At 37.8% G+C, this 22102-nt stretch overlaps 1 protein-coding gene across 8 annotated transcripts in view; it reads right to left on the bottom strand.

Moving 5' to 3' along the window:
• Positions 1–22102, bottom strand: part of FER (FER tyrosine kinase) — a 177080-nt gene that overhangs the window by 36639 nt on the left and 118339 nt on the right. For 4 of the 8 annotated variants that reach the window (XM_035888436.1, XM_009648673.2, XM_035888437.1 and 1 more), the window contains one exon: positions 11866–11989. In XM_035888436.1, coding sequence (XP_035744329.1) covers positions 11866–11989 — 124 coding nt within the window. Of the gene's footprint in view, positions 1–8621; positions 8660–10248; positions 10797–10821; positions 11294–11865; positions 11990–22102 lie in introns of those variants that run through there. The other 4 variants (XM_035888439.1, XM_035888440.1, XM_035888438.1 and 1 more) reach the window with 4 other exon arrangements.

Raw genomic sequence — 22102 nt, 5'->3', positions numbered from 1 at the left:
AAAGAACCTAGCATACACAAACTAACAACATCTGGAGAAACACATCTGATTGCGTAATGGAACTTCTTGTTCTACCTCTTTGAAGTTCAGCAGTAAGTCACAGAAATTAAAATTCTTGTTGAGTGCTATGAAAGCTGAGAATGTTGAACTGTTAAAAATGAATCCCCTGAAACTAATATGAAGATATGAGGTAGAAACGTCTAGGTGTTGTAGATGATAGCAACCTAATTAGTGTTGTACACTTATCAAAAGTGTCATATTCTCTTTTCGAACTTGCTTCTGCATAAAGTATATAAGTATGTCCTTTGACAATAGTTCCAGAGTACATGCTTTCACTGGCCCTGCATAACACAAGACAGAAATTCACAAACTGTGAACTTACGGCTTGTTCTTTCTCTAAACAGCAGATGCCACTAAACTTTTTACCTTTACCATAGAAATTGATTACATTTCATCCACTATTCTCTGTTGCAATAGGACTATGAGAGTAGAGAGAATATTATTTATACTATGTAGGAAACCTATATGACTTTATGATCACCACAATAGCTTTCACAAACACTAGCTGTATGTTATTTTTATCTTAGTTTCAATATCCTGTACTCTCATTTTTTACTTTTCACTTCTTAATTAGAGAGACCCTGTTGCTCTCATGCAGTAAATAGATTTATTATTTTAAAAAGATGTTATTCAAATGATTCTGTCTGAATAATACTTGTAGATTCCTAATATTTATCAAAAAGAAAGTGGTACTGCAGTTAAATATGAACAACCCTACCACAAGACGACACTCAAAATGCTACAGCTTGTTAAATAGAATGAGAGAGTCTAAGGAAATTTCCTTACATTTCTTTCAATCCCATTTACTTTATTTCTAGCAAAACATACTCATTTTTTAAGGGGGAATTTTCTGCATCAGGGATATCTCATGAGAAAGAGATACACTGACTCAACTCCACAAAGGCAAAAAAAAAATTTTTCATAATATGCATCTTCTGTAACAAGGGAAAAATCTAAACCTCCTCTGAAATTTCTTATGAATTGTTTATAACCTAAGAATTTATTCTAGTTTCTTACAATAAATATAATCCTTTCTATAATTAGATTTTGCCACTTAACTTTTCTCCCCACTGTCTATAAAACAGTAAGTTTTCTAATGCAAGAACTTTACCTTGGTTTTATACATAAGAACAGATGTCTCACAAGAATAAAATAGGTACATTTCTAAAAGAACAGATCATCTAACTATATGTATCACATACAGTATTTTACTACAGTATCTCACAGTATTCTGAAAACATACTTTGTGTTGTCCTTTTGGACCCTCTGATGAGCCCTGGGACCCAAATATAAGTTCAGCATGGCAGAAAGACCAATCATCTGAGATTTCTGGATATGGATTCATTGCTACCCATTTGAACGTGTAAGAGCAGAAATACCAGCTATCTAGTAAAACAGTTGTGCTTTACCTATGCTGTAATAAGAACAAATACTATTTGCTTCCTAACAAATTTTCATTTTGCAATTTATTTTTTTTTTCCTCATTCACGAGGTAGGTAAATTTTGGTCTGGCAGTGTGCCCTGAATGCACTGAATGCAAAACCCAAGCTATGACCTGCCCCCCAATACCAAAACCTGAGATGGTACCATGAACTTTCAATAGAACAAGAATGGCTTTTGGTAGTGCAAAAAATAGGTGTTTTCTGCTACAGACACCACCTCTGGAAGGTCATTAATTTCAATGCCAACCATTTCAGAAAGAGGCAAAAGGATGTTCCCAGTTAAGCTGTGTATATAATAACGTCCATCCAATATAAATACAATACAGAGAGTGAGTTGATGAGAATGGAGAAGTTACATTCTAATGGTAAATCCAATCTCTAATTGCTAACCGAAAGATGAGATGTACTAAAACAGAAAGCAAAAATGGAACCTGTTATACATCTGTAGCTATTGCGAAAAGTAATAGATTTTCAGCTTCCCCTGTATTAGCAGTTATTGGTGAATTCTATCACCACATGTATTTTTATGACAATAGTTCATTGTCAATATGGACACTATTTTTTTTTTTACATAACTAGGTCTACAAAATAACATGCCAAACAATTTATGTATTACTATCTTTAGTTTAACTCTACATGACATTTTAAAATCATCATCCTAGGAAAAGTGACATCTCAGTGAAAAGTGAAATCTCAGAGGTCTGAAATAATTGGATATTTTCCCCATTTTACAGGGAACACATAAAGAATGATATTCAAGCACAAGCTGAGTAGGGAGCACCAGGGAAAGTTGTCATAAAATGAAAATATCAACCTCATTGAAACCTTTAACAGACACTTCAAAACATTAATATAAAGAACTTTCAAAACATTAATAATAAGAAGTATCTTTGGCTGATCATTCTGGATTACCCTGATGCCACTCAGGTGATACATAGACAGTCTATTGGTTGGACATAAGATGAAACCTAAAGGAAATTTCAATTAAGTAAGATGAAATGTTACAACTGTCTTATCAAAAGAAAACTCTATCATAGAAAGAAAAAGTTAATTTCTCTGTATCATATGAAGAAACTTCAATTTTCCATTCCAAACTGAGAACAGCAGAATCTAATATCCAATACTAAACTGGCCTCTGGGAACTATTAATTATTAATACTAGCCTCAGAACGACCACAGTTAAAAAACAACTTTGTTTTGCACTTGTATTAATAGATGCCTTATAATTTAATATTTAAAAAGAAGAGTAGCAAATGGTAGAGATAATGGTGCTGGCAATTCCCAACTGCAAACAAAATCTGTCTTAATAGCAGCTGAGGAAAGTAATGTGTTATTCTTAAAAAAAGACACTGGAACTTCCAGTTCTATCATTAATGTGCCAATCATTAAGTTCATATCATCATATATGTAATCTACTGCTTATTTATGTAACACAGTAATACCAAAAAGCCACAATTCAAATATGTATTTCTCACCTACTGTGACCACTGACTCCTCTGGTAACAGGGCTGCATCGAGAATAATTCAGGAATATATGAAAGACAGCATGGTCTTATTGAGATAGCATGATATATTGAGATTTACAGTAAACAAAAATGTATTCAGACGTTTCTTACATCATACTCTGACCCCTCAAATCCATGCATCTGTTACTCTAATTACAAGCCTTCTGCAGCTGTGGCAAACCTATATCTGAGATAGCTAATTTGCTTTTAATAGAGGGTGGGGTGAATGTCAAATAAAGCACACAAGGCCTCTACAACAAATACTCAAAGAGTCCACAAAGAAAAACAGTATTCCTTTCCCCTTTTAAATATTTTGTTATTCAGCCATGCCAGAATTCAATAGCTTACGGAAACAGGTAATAGATTAGAAGGAAGCTCACTTTTTATTCAGAAGCAGCTCTTCATCATAGTTCACATCCACTTACATTACAGCATACTTAGAATTCAATAACCTAATTTATTATAATGAGTTTAAAGCATACAATATTAATAATATTTGATTTAATGGGTTTGGATACTTATGTTTCCCCCTGGCTTTTTTCTTTAATACTTTCAGATCAGAATCATACAAGTACATTAAAGAAAAAAATAATCATGCTGCTCAAATAAGATTTCAGACAACCAGAAATGCCAATTCAGAACTGAATCAACTTTAATTATAAATGGATTTCTCTAGGATCAAGCCACAGTTACCAGTGTGACAGTGGAGACAACTGTAAATTGCAGGAAAAAAACCCATGAAGATTTATTTTTAAAAGCTGAAACTTTTAAATATATAATATCCTAATCTATTCCTATCTGGTAAGCAGAGTGAAACATAGCAGTGGTCATCCGTCTCTCCTCCTAGGTGACAGCAGTTGAAGAGCACTGCCTTAGTTATTTCAGGTTTGGAAATACCACATTTTGAAGAAACACAGTAGTGTGAAAACTGAAGAATAATTTCCTGGAGGGTTTGAAAGCACTGACAAGTTTGTGTTGATAAATGTTATGCTCTGGAATGCAGTTTAAATAGCCACTGATGAAAAAAGGATCTTGTGCAGACCGACTGCCTCAACAGCACTACACCCTTGGAGTGCAGAGGCAGGCTGATGACTCCAAGCGCCTTGGTACAGTGTTAGCAGGGTGTCAAACACCGCAGCCTTCAGACAGGTGCAGCATTCCCTTCTTGCATTAGAAGCAGAGTGCCAAGAAGCGTGGGGAGGGGAGCAGCACCACTGTTTTGGCAATAGTCAAGGCTTCCTTAGTTTGCTTAGCAACAACCAGGACTCCCGAGAGCTGCTCTTTGAAATTAGGTTTGTGGAAAGAGTTAGCAGGCAGATCCTCAGCTACGCACAACAGAGCTGGGAGAAGGAGGGCTTCTGCAGTCTTCCTGTATACTTGCAATCTGGATCATTTGCCCAAATAAACGCTATGCATTTGTAATGGTTCGTCCATTAGTACCTCTTATGACCAATAGACCAAATAAAAAATAATCGATAACCTGTGTAAAACCTGCAATGCTATAATTGCACAGTATCTTTAGAATCTAATGAAGCCAATGGAAATACTGGTTTCAGTGGAAAAAAGCTTGTTAGTTAAGAGGCAACATGGAAGGTTGCATAAAGCATGTCCATATTAAGAAATAAAAGCTCAATACATGATACTGTAATGTGCCAATCAAACTCAAAAGTTTGACTAAAAATTATTTTATAGATATGACAGAATAAATTTTAGTGGCTTTTTTTTAACACTAACAACCTGCCTAAACAGAATGGCCTGCAGAAAGTAACAGTTCTTCATCAAAGTTCCCATTCGTGGATTTAACTTTAAACAGAATGGAAATATTTCTAATATTCATATTGTAAAAAGCATGCCTTGAAACATCATTTTATATATAGCAGAGACATCATCTTATAAATTAGGCTTGAAATTATGATTATTCATTACATTTATGTGGTGTTTCAACTTTACTATTGACAACAATTCTCTGAAAATTGAAGCATGATCAACTATTATCGTTAATGCAATAGTACAGAATTTTTTTGATTCAGTAATAAATGATTACATATTTTCTATGAAAGAAAGCTATAGAAATGGAAAGTCGCATGATCACTTGATTTTATACATGCAGTTCTGAATGAATCATAAAAAGCTAATTAATAATGGCAAATTAATGCTTGCATGATAAACCCTGAAGAGTCCATCTAGTTTATAGAAAGGCAAACTCATTCCACTGAAATGTAGTCTTTCTTCATAGGTTATCACCAGCACAGAAAAGTACAGAAACTACAATAAAGGTCTTAGGCATTGTAATTGCCCAGGAGGAATTGTGGTATTCAGAGAAGTGTGTGCTTAAGCAGAATAAACTACTTCAGAACAGAACCAAAGCAGCCACTCCACTGAGCACTGAATTGCTTGTTGCCAAACAAAAGCAGGCACAGGCAAGTGTGTAGCTCCTGACTTCCACTGGATTTAGGAAGAGAAATCAAGCCAGCAGGTTCTTCCTTAGGAAGAAGACCTGCTCAGTTTTAGAGCTAAACCATCACTCTCCTACTCCCAGAGGAGACTTGAATCACTGCTGACACACTAAATGGAACAGCACTTATGCTAAATTGAATAGGATCCTTTTTGTGGTATCTGAACTATTGTCCCAGGAAGAAATGGAAGAAAAGACCAACTTAACTATATACTATAGTTCTAAAGCATTCATGGTTATGAAAGAGTTCTGATACCTCTTTCCAAAATTCTTTACATTAGCAGTTACCAGACTGAAGAGGAAAAAATGTTCTGGGAGCACAGTAGATCAGTTAAACTAGATTAGTTACGGGGAAGTAAGTATTCCACTAGTAGCTTATATGTAATTAATATAAATGGTACATATCTAATGAAAACTACAGAAATACTGAATTAACACCCACAGAGCCAGGAGTTCACAGCATAAAGGTAAGTCAGTCACTTTTAATTTAATGTGGCATTTGTAACAGCTAGAAAACTAAGGCAAAAAGAAGCAGTAGTAATATGACTAAAAATGGAAGAACTGGACCACAGAACATGAGCATCTTACCAACCAACACATCTTCTTTAATTCAGAACAAGGGAGACTTCCAGAACACATATGCATTGACTGAAAGGAAAATTTGACCTAAGGAATATACCTTGAATGCAGTTAGTCCATATCTTCTCACACACAAAGTGCATATATTGCAAATACGTCATTTGAATCAAATACCAACTTTACGCTACATTTGGTAGATGTGTAGTTGAAGGCTATTGCTGGTAACTTTAGTGAAAAGCTGACACACGGAATGTTTATTAACTGGTCACTTCTAAGATTCTAACTTTTATTATAGCTCTCTCCTAACAACGCATCTTTAGAATTGTCTAGTGACAGAATGGGCTGGGTTGGAAAGGACCGTCAAAGATTATCTAGTCCAACCCCTCTGCCACAGGCATGGACATGTTTCACAAGATCAGGTTGCTCAAACCCCTGTCCAGCCTGACCTGGAACACCTCCAGAGAGGGGACTTCCACGGCTTCTCTGGGCAACCTGTTCAGGGTCTCACCACCCTCAGTGAAAAAATTTCTTCCTTATGTTCAATATAAACCTCTTTCACTTTAAAACCATTGCCCCTTGTCCTGGTGCGACCTGTCACCTCAGGTAAAAAAAGTCCTTCTCTGTCTTATATGTCTCCTTTATGTAGTGAAAGGCTACAATTAGGTCTTCCCCTAGTCTTCTCTTCTCCAGGCTGAACAAGCCCAGCTCTCTCAGCCTGTCCTCATAGGAGAGGTGCTCCAGCCCTTGGATCATTTTAGCAGCCCTCCTCTGGACCCGCTCCAACACTTCCATGTCCTTCTTGTGCTGAGGGCTCTAGACCTGGATGCAGGACTCCAGGTGAGGTCTCACCAGAGCAGAGTAGAGGGGCAGAATCACCTCCCTCGACCTGCTGGCCACACTTCTCCTGATGCAGCCCAGGGTAGGGTTGGCCTTCTGGGCTGCCAGCGCACATTGCCGGCTCATGTCCAGCTTTTCATCCACCAGCACCCCCAAGTCCCTCTTGTCAGGGCTGCTCTTGATCTTTTGTTCCCCCAACCTGTACTGATACTGGGGGTTGCCCCAACCCGGGTGCAGGACCTTGCACTTGGCCTTGTTGAACCTTATAAGGTTCACACTGAATTATTTAAAAAAATAAACTGGTTCTTAATGCATTTGTAAAAGCTCTTAAACAAGGTAAAAATCAAGCTGCTTCTCAAGTTAAGCACTGTAACTGTTCACAGAACACTATCAAGGAGCACAGTAGCCAACTGAAAAAAAGAAAAATATTTCTGCTAGTTTAAATTAGAATTATGTATGTATTTCTTGTAGATAAAGCTGCAACACAATTTTCCACACAGAAATATTTTCAAGACCTAGCTGTATCTTTGATTTTGAAAGGTTGTACTGACTATCAAATGATAAAACGAGAGGAAATAGTACACATATTTTCTTCTTTCAATATTAAAATATTTTTCCAATTGAGTTCTATAATTCAAATTATTTGCATTATAAAATGATGTCGGTAAAGAGAAAATAAAACATACACTAGGTATGTCCAAATTCTCTGAATCGGGTAGCTGCAGCTTCTCTCCTATACTCCCACAGGATTGGATTGGAAACTAAACATAAATTATGGACAAATGCATTCATCGCATACAAATCATATACTGGAAAAGAAGACCACTCACAAATGCTTATTGAACCAACTGAAATTATCACATCTCCATCCTTATCTTGTGTTTCTAATTAACAGAAAAAATTGAACTATCTAAACAATAGGATATGGTAACAATGAAAAGCAAGAAACAATTCTTCAACTTCATGTTAATTAAATGGAGATGAAATTACTATATTCTCCTGCATATGTTCAACCACTCATTTTATTTCTTTTAATAACATCTTTTCATGCAGCTTTTTTTTTTCCTTTAAGCCCACTCATTTCTGCTGTTTAAACAGAACAAAGGGAGAGCAAAGACCAAGTGATATCTGGACGCTAGAGGAGGTGAAAATGCAGATCATATAATCACTCACATGCATTAAGCATTCTAAGTCTGACAAATTTTAACTTCCTATTTGCAGCTACTGGAACACCATAGCACATAAAAAAATATAAAACAAAGAGCAGATTAGTTGCTGCACTGGCCTACTACTGAAAGGCTAAATCAAAATATAACTCAAATAGCAATTTCAGAAATCCAGTACAGATTTAGGTAGAATTTTTAAATATAAACAGTAAGTATAGCCAGTGCAGCTCTAACTAAAAAGTGGCATTAAAAATAATTTTAATAAACTGCTGAGCAGCCTTCAGTTTCACGTTAACAGCAAGTCAAATGTACATGATACTAAACTATGGTTGCCTAAACTACTACCAGAACATGAGGATTCTGAACAAATCTCTAAAATAACAAATAGAATACTGCAGAAAAAACAACAGCATGAAACAAAACAATTTTGTTTTGCTGCAACCTACAAATAGAAACTACTTCTAATTATATATTACTGATCCTTCTTAAGCACTAGTAATCAAAGCCTATGGACTTCTAAACAAAATAAAAAACATTCCACTGCTTAGTCCATTTGCTCTTTAGTTAAATTTCTTACCTCTTTTACCTGAGAACCACTTTCAGCTGATGAAGTTTCTGACAAAAAAGAACAAGTTTATCGTTCTTTCAAAGAATTACTGCTCTTTTTACATACTGCTAAATCTTCTTCCTACCATGAGTTAAATCGTTCCATTCTAATCTACATGCTCTCAACATAAAATTTACCCAAGACTGATTTGTCTTACCTGATCAAAAAAGGAAGGAACAAAGGCTCCCAAATTCCTTGAACAGACTATGCAGTCACATAGCTGCACCTTCAGCGCTCGGATAAGGAGGGGTTGAAATTCCAGTGGGGTTCTGAGTCCTGAACACCTAAGAGCTTGCTTACAAAACACTAGACAGTTTGACTTATCCCTGCTAGCCTGTCATTCCCTTGTTTAGTGTATTTGCAGCACAGCACCACGAGTGTCGCACCCACTGGTGTGCAACAGGTTCAAAGTACCCAGCAAGCAACAGATGCTCTGTGCTGCTGTGGCAGACAGGGTTTCTACACAAATCTATCTCCAGTGATCCCCCAGGCTGCCCAGAAATCCTGGATCAATGCTCAAACTCCTCAAACAGGGAAATGACCTAGAAAAATTTTATGCATGCTAAGCCTACTAAAATGCAGTTTATCCTTTGCTAAAGCACATTTTAAACCTTCATGAGCTACCTTCCTAGAGTAAGCATTTGCCAGTTAACCTGTATTAGTAACTCAACGCCCCCCCCCCCAAGAAGTGCCTCTATCATTACTGCTAAAATCATTAAACTTGGTTGGTTGTTGTCCTGATTCAGATATTTTCATTACATTTACCTATCAAATTCAGAAGAATTAGCTCATAAATATGATAAACACATATTGTGGCCAACCACAGAATACCAAAACTAATCCTGAATATCCCAGAAATTAACATTGGCAAAATAATACTGGAAATTAATATTTTGATTTATTAACCTGTGTGTTTCATAAAGTAAGCAGTTTTCCTGAAGATACAGTTTGCTTGCTTGGCTGCATTTTAAAACTGTAGTTTTCTTCAGGACAGGTTTACTAAAAATTTTGTTTCTGCCTTTAAGGAAAGTGGTAGCTCTCTCTGGTAACCTCCTGTGACAATCTGTGATAATAATAAACAAATTTTGTGAAGATTTTGAAATTTAAAAAGTGAACAGTGGGAAAGAACTTTTTCCCTACTTGTACCATAGTATGTGTAACCCAAGCTGTCTGACTGGCAAGTCCATGGCACTAACAAAACAGATTAGATTACAGCTCTTTTTCCTGATTCGAGATCTAGATCACACATTTGTATCCAGCTTTCTAACTGAAAACAATGAATCTATGAAATCTTCATATAGTAAGAAATTGCTACATATATCTTCTCTCTGACATATGTTTCCTGAACCACTATTAGCTCTGTAAACACACCATAGCAAAAGCTCTTCCTACTCACTGCTGACCGCCAGTGAGTCTTTCAGAGATACACTGAAGACAGATTGTCATCTACAGTACTTAGAACCATAGCAATCCACACAGTTAAGCAGGCATATCCTTTTTCCAGAGTTAACAACAAAAAAAAAACACCAAAAGGGGGATGTGGAGATAGCACTTCTCCAAAATTAATTGTTTCTAAAATTATTTATATTTTGCAGGCATTGCACTATAATTTGATAAATAAATTCCACACTCTTTTTCAGTAATCGCAGTTACCACCTAAGACATTACACAGTACAGTTCTAATAAATTTTGGTTATTCAGCTATTGCCTTTCCCCTTGGTTTTATTTTCTAGGAAGACAGGATTTTTAAACAGGCACTTCTGACTTAACATTGATGTGATAGTTACAGAAATTATTAAGCATTAGAGCATTTATTAGGCTAGTGTAAATCACTAATGCGTTACTTGCTCCGATTTTTATGTCGTTACTTTCTTGGCAAACAGAACCAGGTTGAAACACATTCTACCGTGACAGAATGCTGGGACCTTAATCTTATTTTCCTCCATGGTGCTTACAATGCTTTTCTGGGGTTTCCCCAAAGGAATATTCCATAGTTTTATATAGCGAGTTGTTGGTTTGGTTTTTTTTTCTTTCTGTGTTTCTTATGTATCATGATCTTCCAGAAGTGTTTCAATTAACTTGTATTTCAGAATAGTTTTCCAAGTTTTGGAAACAGCATAAAGTTACTATTCTATTTAAGATTCCCTAAATCAAGTCAAACACAAAAAAGAGAAAAAAATATGTTACACTTACGATAATACTGTAAGATTTTATAAATAGTTTTTGAGCTTACTCTTGTTGGGGCAATGTTTTTAAAGATAAATCTACGTCTTGACCTGCATGATTACAACTGAACGATTCATTGTTGATAAAAAGCTACAAGAAATGCCACTCGGGTCTCCAACAGCAGCATTCATCTGAAGCTGTTAAATATGAAATGGGCTGATTATGTAAGTGAAGTGGCACACAGTTCACCTACAAACATTCTACAACGCAAAGCAGAAGTCATCAATATTACAAATGAAAACTTGTTCTTCATAATTTTTTTGTACAGTGGATTATCATAATGTTTATGTATCATATTTCAGCCATGTAATTGTAGTGGGGTATATAGTGGGATATTCTGACATAAAAATAGACGGAAATTAAGTACATTTCCTTTGATACACACTGAGTATAAGCAGCTCCATGGCAGAGTCAAGCTGGAGAAGAAACAACAAAAGGCAATGGTAGGAACAGAAATAAGGTATCCCAAGAGCATAATGCCTGATAATCTTCCCATATTTTAGAGAAAGCAGTCCAGGCAATTAATATTTTAATATACAGAACTCTAGTTTTTCTCCCTTTATTATCTGAGAAACCTGTAGATTTTTCTGAATCATACTTCAAATGTAACAACTTCTTTGTTGGCTTTGCAAGTATTGGTAAATTTCAGTCAGGATATAAGCCTCACGGATTGCTTTTTGCCATGATTCATTGTCACTGTATGAATTATGCTCCTTATAATGCAAATTATTATGAAGAAAAATCATTATTAACTTATATTAATAGCAACAGACTATACAGATCAAATAATGTAGTACTTATTTTTACCCAAATGAACAGAACAGTTTTGAATTAGAGAAGCACTAATGATCTCCTTTCAGAAAAAGTGTAATCTTTTTTTTAAATTGTAGGGATCGCTCCTGCTGATGGTAAGCACCATATACACTTAAAAGAGCTAGCATTTCCAATGATCAAAATTACTATAGTGATAAAAAAATATCTTCCTTACCTATGTATACAATTTTTAGATTCAAGATATGCCATACCAGAAGCAGCATCTAATGAAAATTTCACCAACTGTTTGGTTTTTAGCTCATCCTTCTTTTTTCTTAAAAAGGACAGGAAATCACCACCTAGAAAAGCAGACAGATGGACACTGAGACATGACAGATAAGATATTCACATTTATCTCTCATTAGGTGTGTGAGACCAAACAAAATGCAGTCATTAGTTGTTCTCCTCAACCCACCAGTTTGAGGTTAGCCTAAGAAAAAGGAACTCACTTACCTTTCAAAATGCAGTTTCTTTAACTTACTTTAAATACTAGGTGCTTAAAAGTGAAAACTGCACAGCATGTTTTTTATGTACCCAAAATCTTCACCAGTGTACATTAAATACAGACTTATATGAAAATTGTTGATAAAAACAATTGATAATTTGTGATAAATGTATTTCTCTAATTATGGAATGGTTGCTGTAGGGGTTTATAAAAACTGTGAATGAAAAGGTTAGTTCCTATTACTTATATGAGAGTAACGGATTTTTAATTGATCATTTGCAGTGGTTTTTCTCAAATCCTACGCTGATGTGTTTGGAGGGGTAACAAAGTGTTCTACTTCTTGGGCAATGTTAACTGCATATTGGACACTAGCAACTGAAGCAAACAACTATTACTGTGACTTCACAGTCTTCTGCCTTGGAGGAACAAAGCTGTTGTCCTCGGAGGAACAAAGTTGCTGTCCTCTTGTCTAAGGCAGGGAAGGGGTCAGCATGGAGGATTTCCAAAAGAGAATGTGTTTGCAAAAAAAGTTCCTGAAAAAGTGATTTAGGACAAAGATAAGCAGGGGATACATCATACAAACACTGCAATGCCATGTTCTGATTGATACAACTGTATTAAAGACTTTTTCTAAAATATATTTTGTTGTTCTAGGCAAAGACAAAAAAATCATAGTGGAGCTTTCCACATCACACTATTTATTTGCCAGTGAGTAGCTAGCCATTGCTTCAGACTTCCTTTCTTTTCACTTTGCACTGAATTGACTATAGCAATTTTCTCTTGCAAGTAATGTACTGTTACACAATTTTATACACTTGCCCTTCTTAGCAATGTGAAAAGGCATATTAAAAGTTTCATATTGGTTTTCTTAGGAGGCCATTTCTATTTATCTTTCACTCTGTAACAAAAAAGGTAAGAGAATATTAAAGAAAAAAGTCTGCTGTTATGAAGTGTAACTAGTAAAGTCCTTCAAATATTATGCTGGAGTAATTGTAAAATGGATTAGCATCTTAACTGCCAACTGCTTTGTTTATTCGTTTTGCCTGGGATCAGGTTTCTTTTAGTGCAAATGATGTAGATAGGATGGCTTTAAAGGTTGTCGCTTAATGAAAACTCCCAGAAAATAAACACCTGATAAACTATAGATAAAAGTCAGTTTCCATTTTGCTTCATTCCTTTTTTTTTATAAACACAGTAATACTACAAGAAAGCCAGAAACCACTCTATTTTCACAGATTCATATAATAATAGTTCAGCTTGGCAGGCACCTCTGGAGGTCATCTGGTCCAACCCCCTGCTCAAGCAGGGTCACCTAGAACTAGTTGCCCAGGAGCATGTCCAGACGGCTTTTGAGTATCTCTAAGACGGAGACTCCAACACCTCCTCGGGCAACCTGTGCCAGTGCTCAGTCACCCTCACAGTGAAAAAAGTGTTTCCTGATGTTCAGGAGGAACCTCCCGTGTTTCAGTCTGTGACCACTGCCTCTGGCCCTGGCATTGGGCACCACTGAGAAGAGCCTGGCTATGTCCCCTCTGCACCCTCCCTGCAGGTATTTATGCACATTGGTGAGATCCCCCTGAGCCTTCTCTTCTCCAGGCTGAACAGTCACAGCTATCTCAGCCTTTCCTCACAGGAGAGATGCTCCAGTCCCTTCATCATCTTCATGGACCTTTGCTGCACTCTCTCCAGTGTGTCCATGTCTCTTTTGTACTGGGGAGTCCAGCACTGGACACAGTACTCCAGGCATGGCCTCACCAGTGCCAAGTAGAGGGGAAGGATCACCTCCCTCCATTTGCTGGCTGTACTTTGTTTAATGCAGCCCAGGATTCTGCTGCCTTTGCCACAAGGACACGTTGCTGGTGCATGTTCAACTTTGCGTCCACCAGGACTCCCCAAGGCCTTTTCTGCCAAGCTGCTTCCCAGCTGGGCAGCCCCAAGCCTGTCCTGGTGCCTGGAGTTGTTCCTCCTCAGGTGCAGGACTTTGCACTTCCTCTTGTTGAACTGCATGAGGTTCCTGTCAGCCCATTCCTCTACCCTGTCCAGGTCCCTCTGGATGGCAGCACAGCCCTCTGGTGTATCAGCCCCTCCTGCCACTTTGGTGTCATCACCAAACGTGCTCAGGGTGCACTCTTCCCTACCACCTAGCTCACTAATGAAGATGTTCCACAGGATCAGAACCCAGTATTGACCCCTGAAGACCAGTAGTTACTGGCCTCCAATTTTCTTAATATTCTGATTCCAATTAAACAGGTGAATAAAATCATTTTATACATTCTTTCTTCAGTGACAAATTTCTGGCAATTTTTAAAAAGCAATGCACGTAACAGCAAAACACAGTCTGTTTAAAGCATATAGGAGTAGCAAGGGTTTGTATAAACCATATAATTCAAAACCATGGATCATCTAGGTATTCAAAATTAGACTGCCAGAACACATTTTTAAAGTGCAAGGATGAAAGCAAAGGTGAGTGATTTTTTTTTTTTCTCACAACACAGCAAATGCTCTCATGTTGGGCCAACCAGCACCCCTCTGGCGAGCAAGCAAATATTTCATCCTGAGTACACCAATAGTGCTGCTGGCATGCACGGAGCCCATGATGCCCTTTACTCCCAGGCTGGGTAACACATGGATGGAAAATCAAGAGCTGACTGGATGTCCTTAACTCTAAAGCCAATTGGAAATGCCCTCTTGTTTTGTACAAAAGATAGTTGCACACATTACATCTCCAAAGTTTGATGGGGTGAAACTTGGAATAGTGAATTTTAAATTCCAATGAAATCTTTAAAGAACAGAATACTATTGCAAAGTGGACTTGGTAAGGATCACACTTCCTTTAATCTGAGAGCTTACCGACATAGCCTGGTAACTGGCAAAAAGTAGGTATTGCCAGAGAGAAGGAAGATAAACACTCCATTGAAATATGTGTAATTTCTTACAGATGTAAAGAGAATTATTCTGGTTACAGCAGACAGTTAACAATCATTTTTAACTAATTCCCCCCTCCATCACATGCAAACAAGCTGACGAAAATTATTTTGTTTATATACCGAGAACTCAGTGCTCTGTACATAGGAATCATCTTTTAATTAGTAAGTATGTTTATATGCCTTTATGAATGTGAAAGTCATCCAATCTTGACAAACTGTGGCATTACTTGCATGAGAATAGTAAATCAAGAAGCTTACAGAAAAAAACACGTAAGACCACCCTAAAAGAAACCTACCCTCAATCAACCAATATTCCAATATTGAAGACTGAGAATTTCTAAGAACTTACTGAAGGAAGAACTGAAAGATAGGCTCAGTTTGATATACTAAAAAAAACACCTGCCTTCTCATACGGTCATACTAAACATGAAGGAACGAATCCTAAGTAAAAAAGGTCAATTTATAAAATGTATTAAAGCAACATCAGGGTGAGTCTAAATTCATATTCCTCACAATTCATATAAATTCTTTGTACAAATGAGTTACTGCTCTCCACAATCAAGAGTAAAAAATCTATTATCAAGTAACAAGCTACTAAAGACAACAGAGTATCAAAAGCTAACCATATCCATTATAAAATTTAGAAATAATACATGCTACAGATTTGTTGCTAATATGCTCAGGCAATCAGATTAAGAACCTAATTTCATCAGTTCATTTCTGCCCAGTTCTTCACATCAGAATATGTCAAACTCTCAGAGTACAAGCCTGTAACTTCCCAATGCAATCATACCATCAGGAAGTGCTTCAGATTTGCTAATTTTCAGTGTTTGGCAGGTACTATATGAGCTTCTAGAGTTTTGAGCAAAAGCAGCACCATATACCTAGAGCTGTATGCAGTGTATTTTATGCCTATCATCAACACACAGTTTTAGTAAAATTACCTTAATCTGTCTCAGAGTCTCAATAGTGAAAAAAGTCAGCAAAGGTACGTTTTCACTAGCAGTTGTGTTTCCTTTTATCTGTCCTTGCACAGAGATGACAAAAATGTCTTTTAAATACTCTGTTCAATATTGATTTGAAAGCACTGCTCGTTGCAGACAAAATAAAAGAGCAAAGTCATGAACATCTCATTCTGCACAAGATACATCACTGTAGGTTAAATCTGATTATCCTCATCATTGTAATACCAACATACGCTTAAGTCTGTCCTTTAACTAACAGAATTACTCTTACTAGTAAATTCTGACTTTTACTCTCCATTGTGGCCAATGTTCCAGCTATTCATCTTCACAGGAAAGCATCCACATGAATACCTTCAAAGATGAGTTAAGAGGATTTCACTACAAACCCTTCATCATAGAACTGTAGACACATAATATCTTTATGTGCTTCTTAACTGAAGTTTAAATATAAAAAGCCCTAATTCACTATTTGCAGCACATAGTGTCAGAGCACTATCTCCAATGTAGTAGTTGTTGATAAAAATGAAATAAACAAACCAATTAGACTATGAAACAACTGAAACAAAACTAGATGACTCTGTAATAGTATGTAATGCTTTCTCTTATATGTGGAATTTCCATTGTATTCTACACAGCTACCTGTTATTCCAGTTAATGGCACACAACACTACCAGGAAATGAGATCTGCTCTAACCACTGTAAGTACTACAAAAATAATTAGACCATTATAATATTATCACCAAGCAGAAATTGACTGCCTGTTTGGGTTTACAGGAGGATAAATAGCAGTACTGGGGTGTCTGCCTAATAGGATAGAATTATATTACTAAGTAGATGACAAAATGTAGTGCATAAGCAGAAGCTCCGTGAGAGCAGCCTGCTATAACTGGATTCCTGAAAACAGCCCTTTATGTATTTCACTGTGAATGTGAACTATTTCTCATTATATGCAGAAATTTTAAGAGAGTGAAAATACCACATATCAGCATCTCCTGTGTTGGCCGTAATTTATAGCATAAACTTTCTGCTGTACGTTAAGTAGTATTTTATGGCAATATAACAGCTCACTTAAAGGCATACAGAAAAGTAAGTTAATGTGTTGCAAGAGGAAAAAAAAATATCTGTGATCTATGAGAAGAAATCAAAATACAAGAAACAGCAATGAAATATATTAAATCAGTTTACAAAATATTTAATTATGGCAATCTATGACTTCATTGGCATTTGTAATCAACTATGAGTATATACTTCAGTGTTGTCCTGAGCTGGTGCCCAGAATGGTACATACCTACTTGTCGTAGGCACTCTTGGCATTATTCTGTTAGCCAGTATTGAAACTGAACATAATTAAAATATAGTTTTGAAATTATGGTGGGAAATGTCTCACTTACTGATATCTAGATATATAGACATATATTATTTATATATCTCTATATAGTATCATACTATTTTAATAATGTTATAAATAATAATTATACTATTATTAATACATGTGTTAACATAATAGTAGTTATTAAGAATGGTATGGAATTATATATATTATTATTTACATATAAGCTTTAATAAAGTGGGAGAATTTGATTTGTTAAACAGCCTCATTAAGTAGCAGTTTGTTTAAAGAGTCCACTTAATTATTCTTACAGTTATACACACATTAATCATGCAGATGCAGCACACTTCTGGCCATACCACTTAGTGGCCACCTAACACAGAGGAGCTCCATGATTCAATATTTGTAATTGTTCTATAAGCTATTATCATATTACTGAAATGACCTTTATCTGAACCTGTGAGTATTTACAATTTTCACGATTTATTTGGTCAGTCTTCTGACGAACGTAAGAAATGTAGTTTCTTTAGTACCCAATATCTTAATCCCATATACATTATCAACAGAACAAACCTGAACACAGCTACTTAAAACTATGAATTTAAAATAGTAAACATGCATCTGTAGCAACTCTAGAAGATAGGTTTTTAAGAAAGTGAGCTGCTATGTGACAAACTATTAAAAAAGTAAGGGTTTAAAAACACTGAAGCATTAATTTTCCTTAAATTAGTGTGGCTTCACTTTTCAAATAATGGACCATTTGCGTGTAATGCAGTGATTTCACTTTTTTTTTTTTTTTAAATCTTATGTAAGTAGCAACATAAACTGTAAATAAACTTGAGGTTTTTCAACTGCCTACACAGTATTACTGTGAAATCCAGTTAAAACTTCATTTTTCCTGTTAAGCAATGCAAATAGAAGCTGCTATAATCATGCAAAGTTTTGCCAACAATGTTTTTCAACAATAGTAGTGGTGAAGTATGACTAGAAATGCATGTATGTGAAAACAAAAGATGAAAGAAAAACACCCAAGAGTTAAAAGAATGGTGTGCATTGAAAGACAGGGACATGACTAGCAACAACAAATAGGTAAACAGAGAGAAGGTGTTGCTTGCACCAGGACTGTGATGTGGATGACTTTTCAGCAAAAGACCTGTGATCAGACCACAATGGAGATGACTCACTAGCACAAAATAACTACACTACAATAAAATGAGGATGAGTCAAAGGTTACAACATATTATATGTGCTATTTCACTTCCTTTTAATGGGACAACAGACTATAGACATAATAATACCCATTCAAAGTGAGGAAAATATTGACAATGGTCAGCAACCTGGCTTTAGAATTAAGGTGGATCAAATAAGCTACAGTGTGAAGGCAATGACCCTACCACATTAACTACTTATTCCCAAATGGCATAAAAGCCTGTCCAAAACCAAGTCTGTCATCATCTGCCAAGAAGAAACCAGAAATCATAGCGAGACATCAATAGCCAGCATCCCTTGTCCTCTGCACAAAACAATCCTGCCCACACTACCTGGACTCTGTGTTTCGGTATTGTGGCTATGAGGATATAGGACTATGGGTGGGTAGATACAGCCTACTTCCAAAATTAACTAAAAGGAAAATCATCTTCCCCTAGGAAGTCTTTCATTTGGTTTTGTTTCATTAATTCCTATAATTCCACTGTGCTTCAAAACCAATAATCACTAGCTTTGTGTGGGATTCCAGATTAGAAAGCAGTGACAGTGCATGTGAAACAGAATATACATGAAGAACAAGGGGGTTTTAATCTAAAGAAAAACAATGAACATTTTTTAAATGCAGACATATTAATAAACATTTTTACTTAAAAGTTGTTCTAGGTGAAGCAAAAATAATAATGTGAAGGAATACCAACAAATAAAACTATAGAAATAAGGTGCATTGCAGCTACCAAAACACTTCACTGACTGGGTTGGAAGGGACCATAAAGATCACCTAGTCCAGCCCCCCTGCCATGGGCAGGGACACCTTCCGCTGGACCAGGGTGCTCAAAGCCCCATCCAACCTGGCCTTGAACTCTTCCAGGGAAGGCGCATCCACAATTCCTCCAAGCAACCTGTTCCAGGGTCTCACCACCCTCGTATCTTCCTTATATCCAATCTAAATCTATCTTCTTTCAGCTTAAAGCCATTACTCCTTGTCCTATCCCTACATACCCTTGTAAAAACCCCCTCTCCAGCTTTTTGGTAGGCCCCCTTCAGGTACTGGAAGGCTGCTGTAAGATCTCCCCAGAGCCTTCTCTGCTCCAGGCAGAACAACCCCAACTCTGTCAGCCTGTCTTCATAGGAGAGGTGCTCCAGCCCTCTGATCATCTTCGTGGACCTCCTCTGGACTCGTTCCAACAGGTCCATGTTCTTCTTATGCTGGGGACCCCAGAGTTGAAGACAGTACTCCAGGTGGGGTCTCATAAGAGATAAGGAGAGGGACAGAATCATCTCCCTTGACCTGCTGCCCATGTTCCTTTTGATGCAGCCCAGGGTACGGTTGGCTTTCTGGGCTGCAAGCGCACATTGTCAGGTTGTGTTGAGCTTCTCATCAACCAACACACCCACGTCCTTCTCCTCAGGGCTGCTCTCAATCCATTTTTCTCCGAGCCTGTATTTGTGCTTGGGGTTGCCCCAACCCATGTGCAGGACCTTGTACTTGGCCTTGTTGAACTTCATGAGGTTCTCATTGGCCCACCTCTTGAGCCTGTCAAGGTCCCTCTGGGTGGCATCCCTTCCCTTCAGCATGTTGACTGTGCCCCACAGCTTGGTGTCGTCAACAAACTTGCTGAAGGTGCACTCAATCCCACTGTCCATGTCGCCGATAAAGATGTTAAATGCCACCAGTCCCAGTATGGACCCCTCAGGATCATCACTCGTCACTGCTTTCCACTTGGACTTTGAGCCATTGACTGCAACTCTTAAGAGTGTGACCGTCCAGCCAATTCTTATTCATTGAGTGGTCCACCCATCAAATCGATGTCTCTCCTATGTAGAGACAAGGATGTTGTGCGGGACAGTGTCAAATGCTTTGCGCAAGTCCAGGTAGGTGACATCAGCTGCTCTTCCCTTATCCACCAACGCTGTAACCCCACTGTAGAAGGCCACCAAATTTGACAGGCACGATTTGCCCTTTGTGACACCATGCTGGCTGCCACCAATCGCCTCCTTATCTTCCATGTGCATAGTGTCCAGGAGGATCTGCTCCATGATCTTGCTGGGCACAGAGGTGAGACTGACTGGCCTGTAGTTCCCCAAGTCTTCCTTTCTTCCCGTTTTAAAAATGGGGGTAATGTGTCCCCTCTTCCAGGGAGTGGGAACTTCACCAGACTGCCACAGCTTCTCAGAAGCAATGGATAGTGGCTTAGCAATTTCATCCGCCAGTTCCCTCAGGACCTGCGAATGCATCTCATGAGGTCCCATGAACATGTGCACCTTTGGGTTCCTTAGATGATCTCATACCTGATTTTCTCCTACAGTGGGTGGTTCTTCATTCTCCCAGTCCCTGTCTTTGCCTTCTGTGACTTGGGCAGTGTGGCTTGAGAAGTGGCCGGTGAAGAGTGATCCAAAAAATTCTCTAAATTACCTCAGCCTTTTCCATATCCCAGGTAACCAAGTCTCCTGTTTCCTTCTGGAGAGGGTCCACATTTTTCGTATCTTTCCTTTTATCACCGAGGTACCTATAGAAGCTTTTCTTGTTGCCCTTGACCTCCCTGGCCACATTCTATCAGGGTTTTAGTTTTCTTAACCTGATCCTGGGCTGCTCAGACAATTTCTCTGCATTCCTCCCAGGCTACCTGTCCTTGCTTCCACCCTCTGTAGGCTTCCTTTTTGTGTTTGAGTTTGTCCAGGAGCTCCTTGTTCATCCATGCAGGCCTCCTCGTGCTTTTGCTTGATGTGTTGGGATGCATCACTCCTGAGCTTCTAGTAGGTGATCCTTGGATATTAACAGCTTTCTTGGGTCCCTCTTTCCTCCGGGGCTAGATCACTCAAGCAGATCGCTGAAAAGGCCAAAGTTTACTCTCCTGAAGTCCAAGGTAGTGAGCATGCCGTATGCCCTCCATGGTGCCCTAAGGGTCTTGAACACCACCGTTTCATGATCACTGCAGCCAAGGCTGCCCTTGAACTTCACTTTCCCCACCAGCCCCTTGTTGTTGGTGAGAACAAGGTCCAGCATGGCACCTTTCCTTGTTGGCTCCTCTATCACTTGGAGAAGGAAGTTACCAGCAATGCATTCCAGGAACCTCCTGGAACACTTATGCCCTGCTGTGTTGTCCCTTGTTTTAAGGGATCTCTAAAGAGAAGAAATTGGCAAAAAACCTGAATGATCGTTATAGATTTCAGTGACTCCAGAAGAAGGGAATAGAAAAAAAACAACACAATGCAAATTAGATATGCAGCTGACTCACATAACATGAAACTAAAAGCTAACATTTTTTCAGCATTGTTCAGCATTGCAGGCTATGTATGAAATCAGCTACACCTCAGAGGCAGGCAGGGTTAACCCCAGGCTCAGGTAAGCCATGGCATATGTGTACTTCAGTGACTCTTTTGTGTGAGCTCTCTTTTATTCAAGATGATAATTCATTTAGCAGAAAAGCTCAGATAATATGGATATTGTACGTCATATCAACAAATAGATTATACATATCTCAGTCTCAGCACCGAGACTTTGGTTATAAATGAGCCTGTTGTCCTCAGTGCAACCAACA

The sequence above is a fragment of the Egretta garzetta genome, unplaced genomic scaffold (genome assembly GCF_000687185.1).
Source record: "Egretta garzetta isolate BGI_Z169 unplaced genomic scaffold, ASM68718v1 scaffold271, whole genome shotgun sequence".
Taxonomy (NCBI): Eukaryota; Metazoa; Chordata; class Aves; order Pelecaniformes; family Ardeidae; genus Egretta; species Egretta garzetta.
This window is presented reverse-complemented; position numbering and strand designations above follow the sequence as displayed.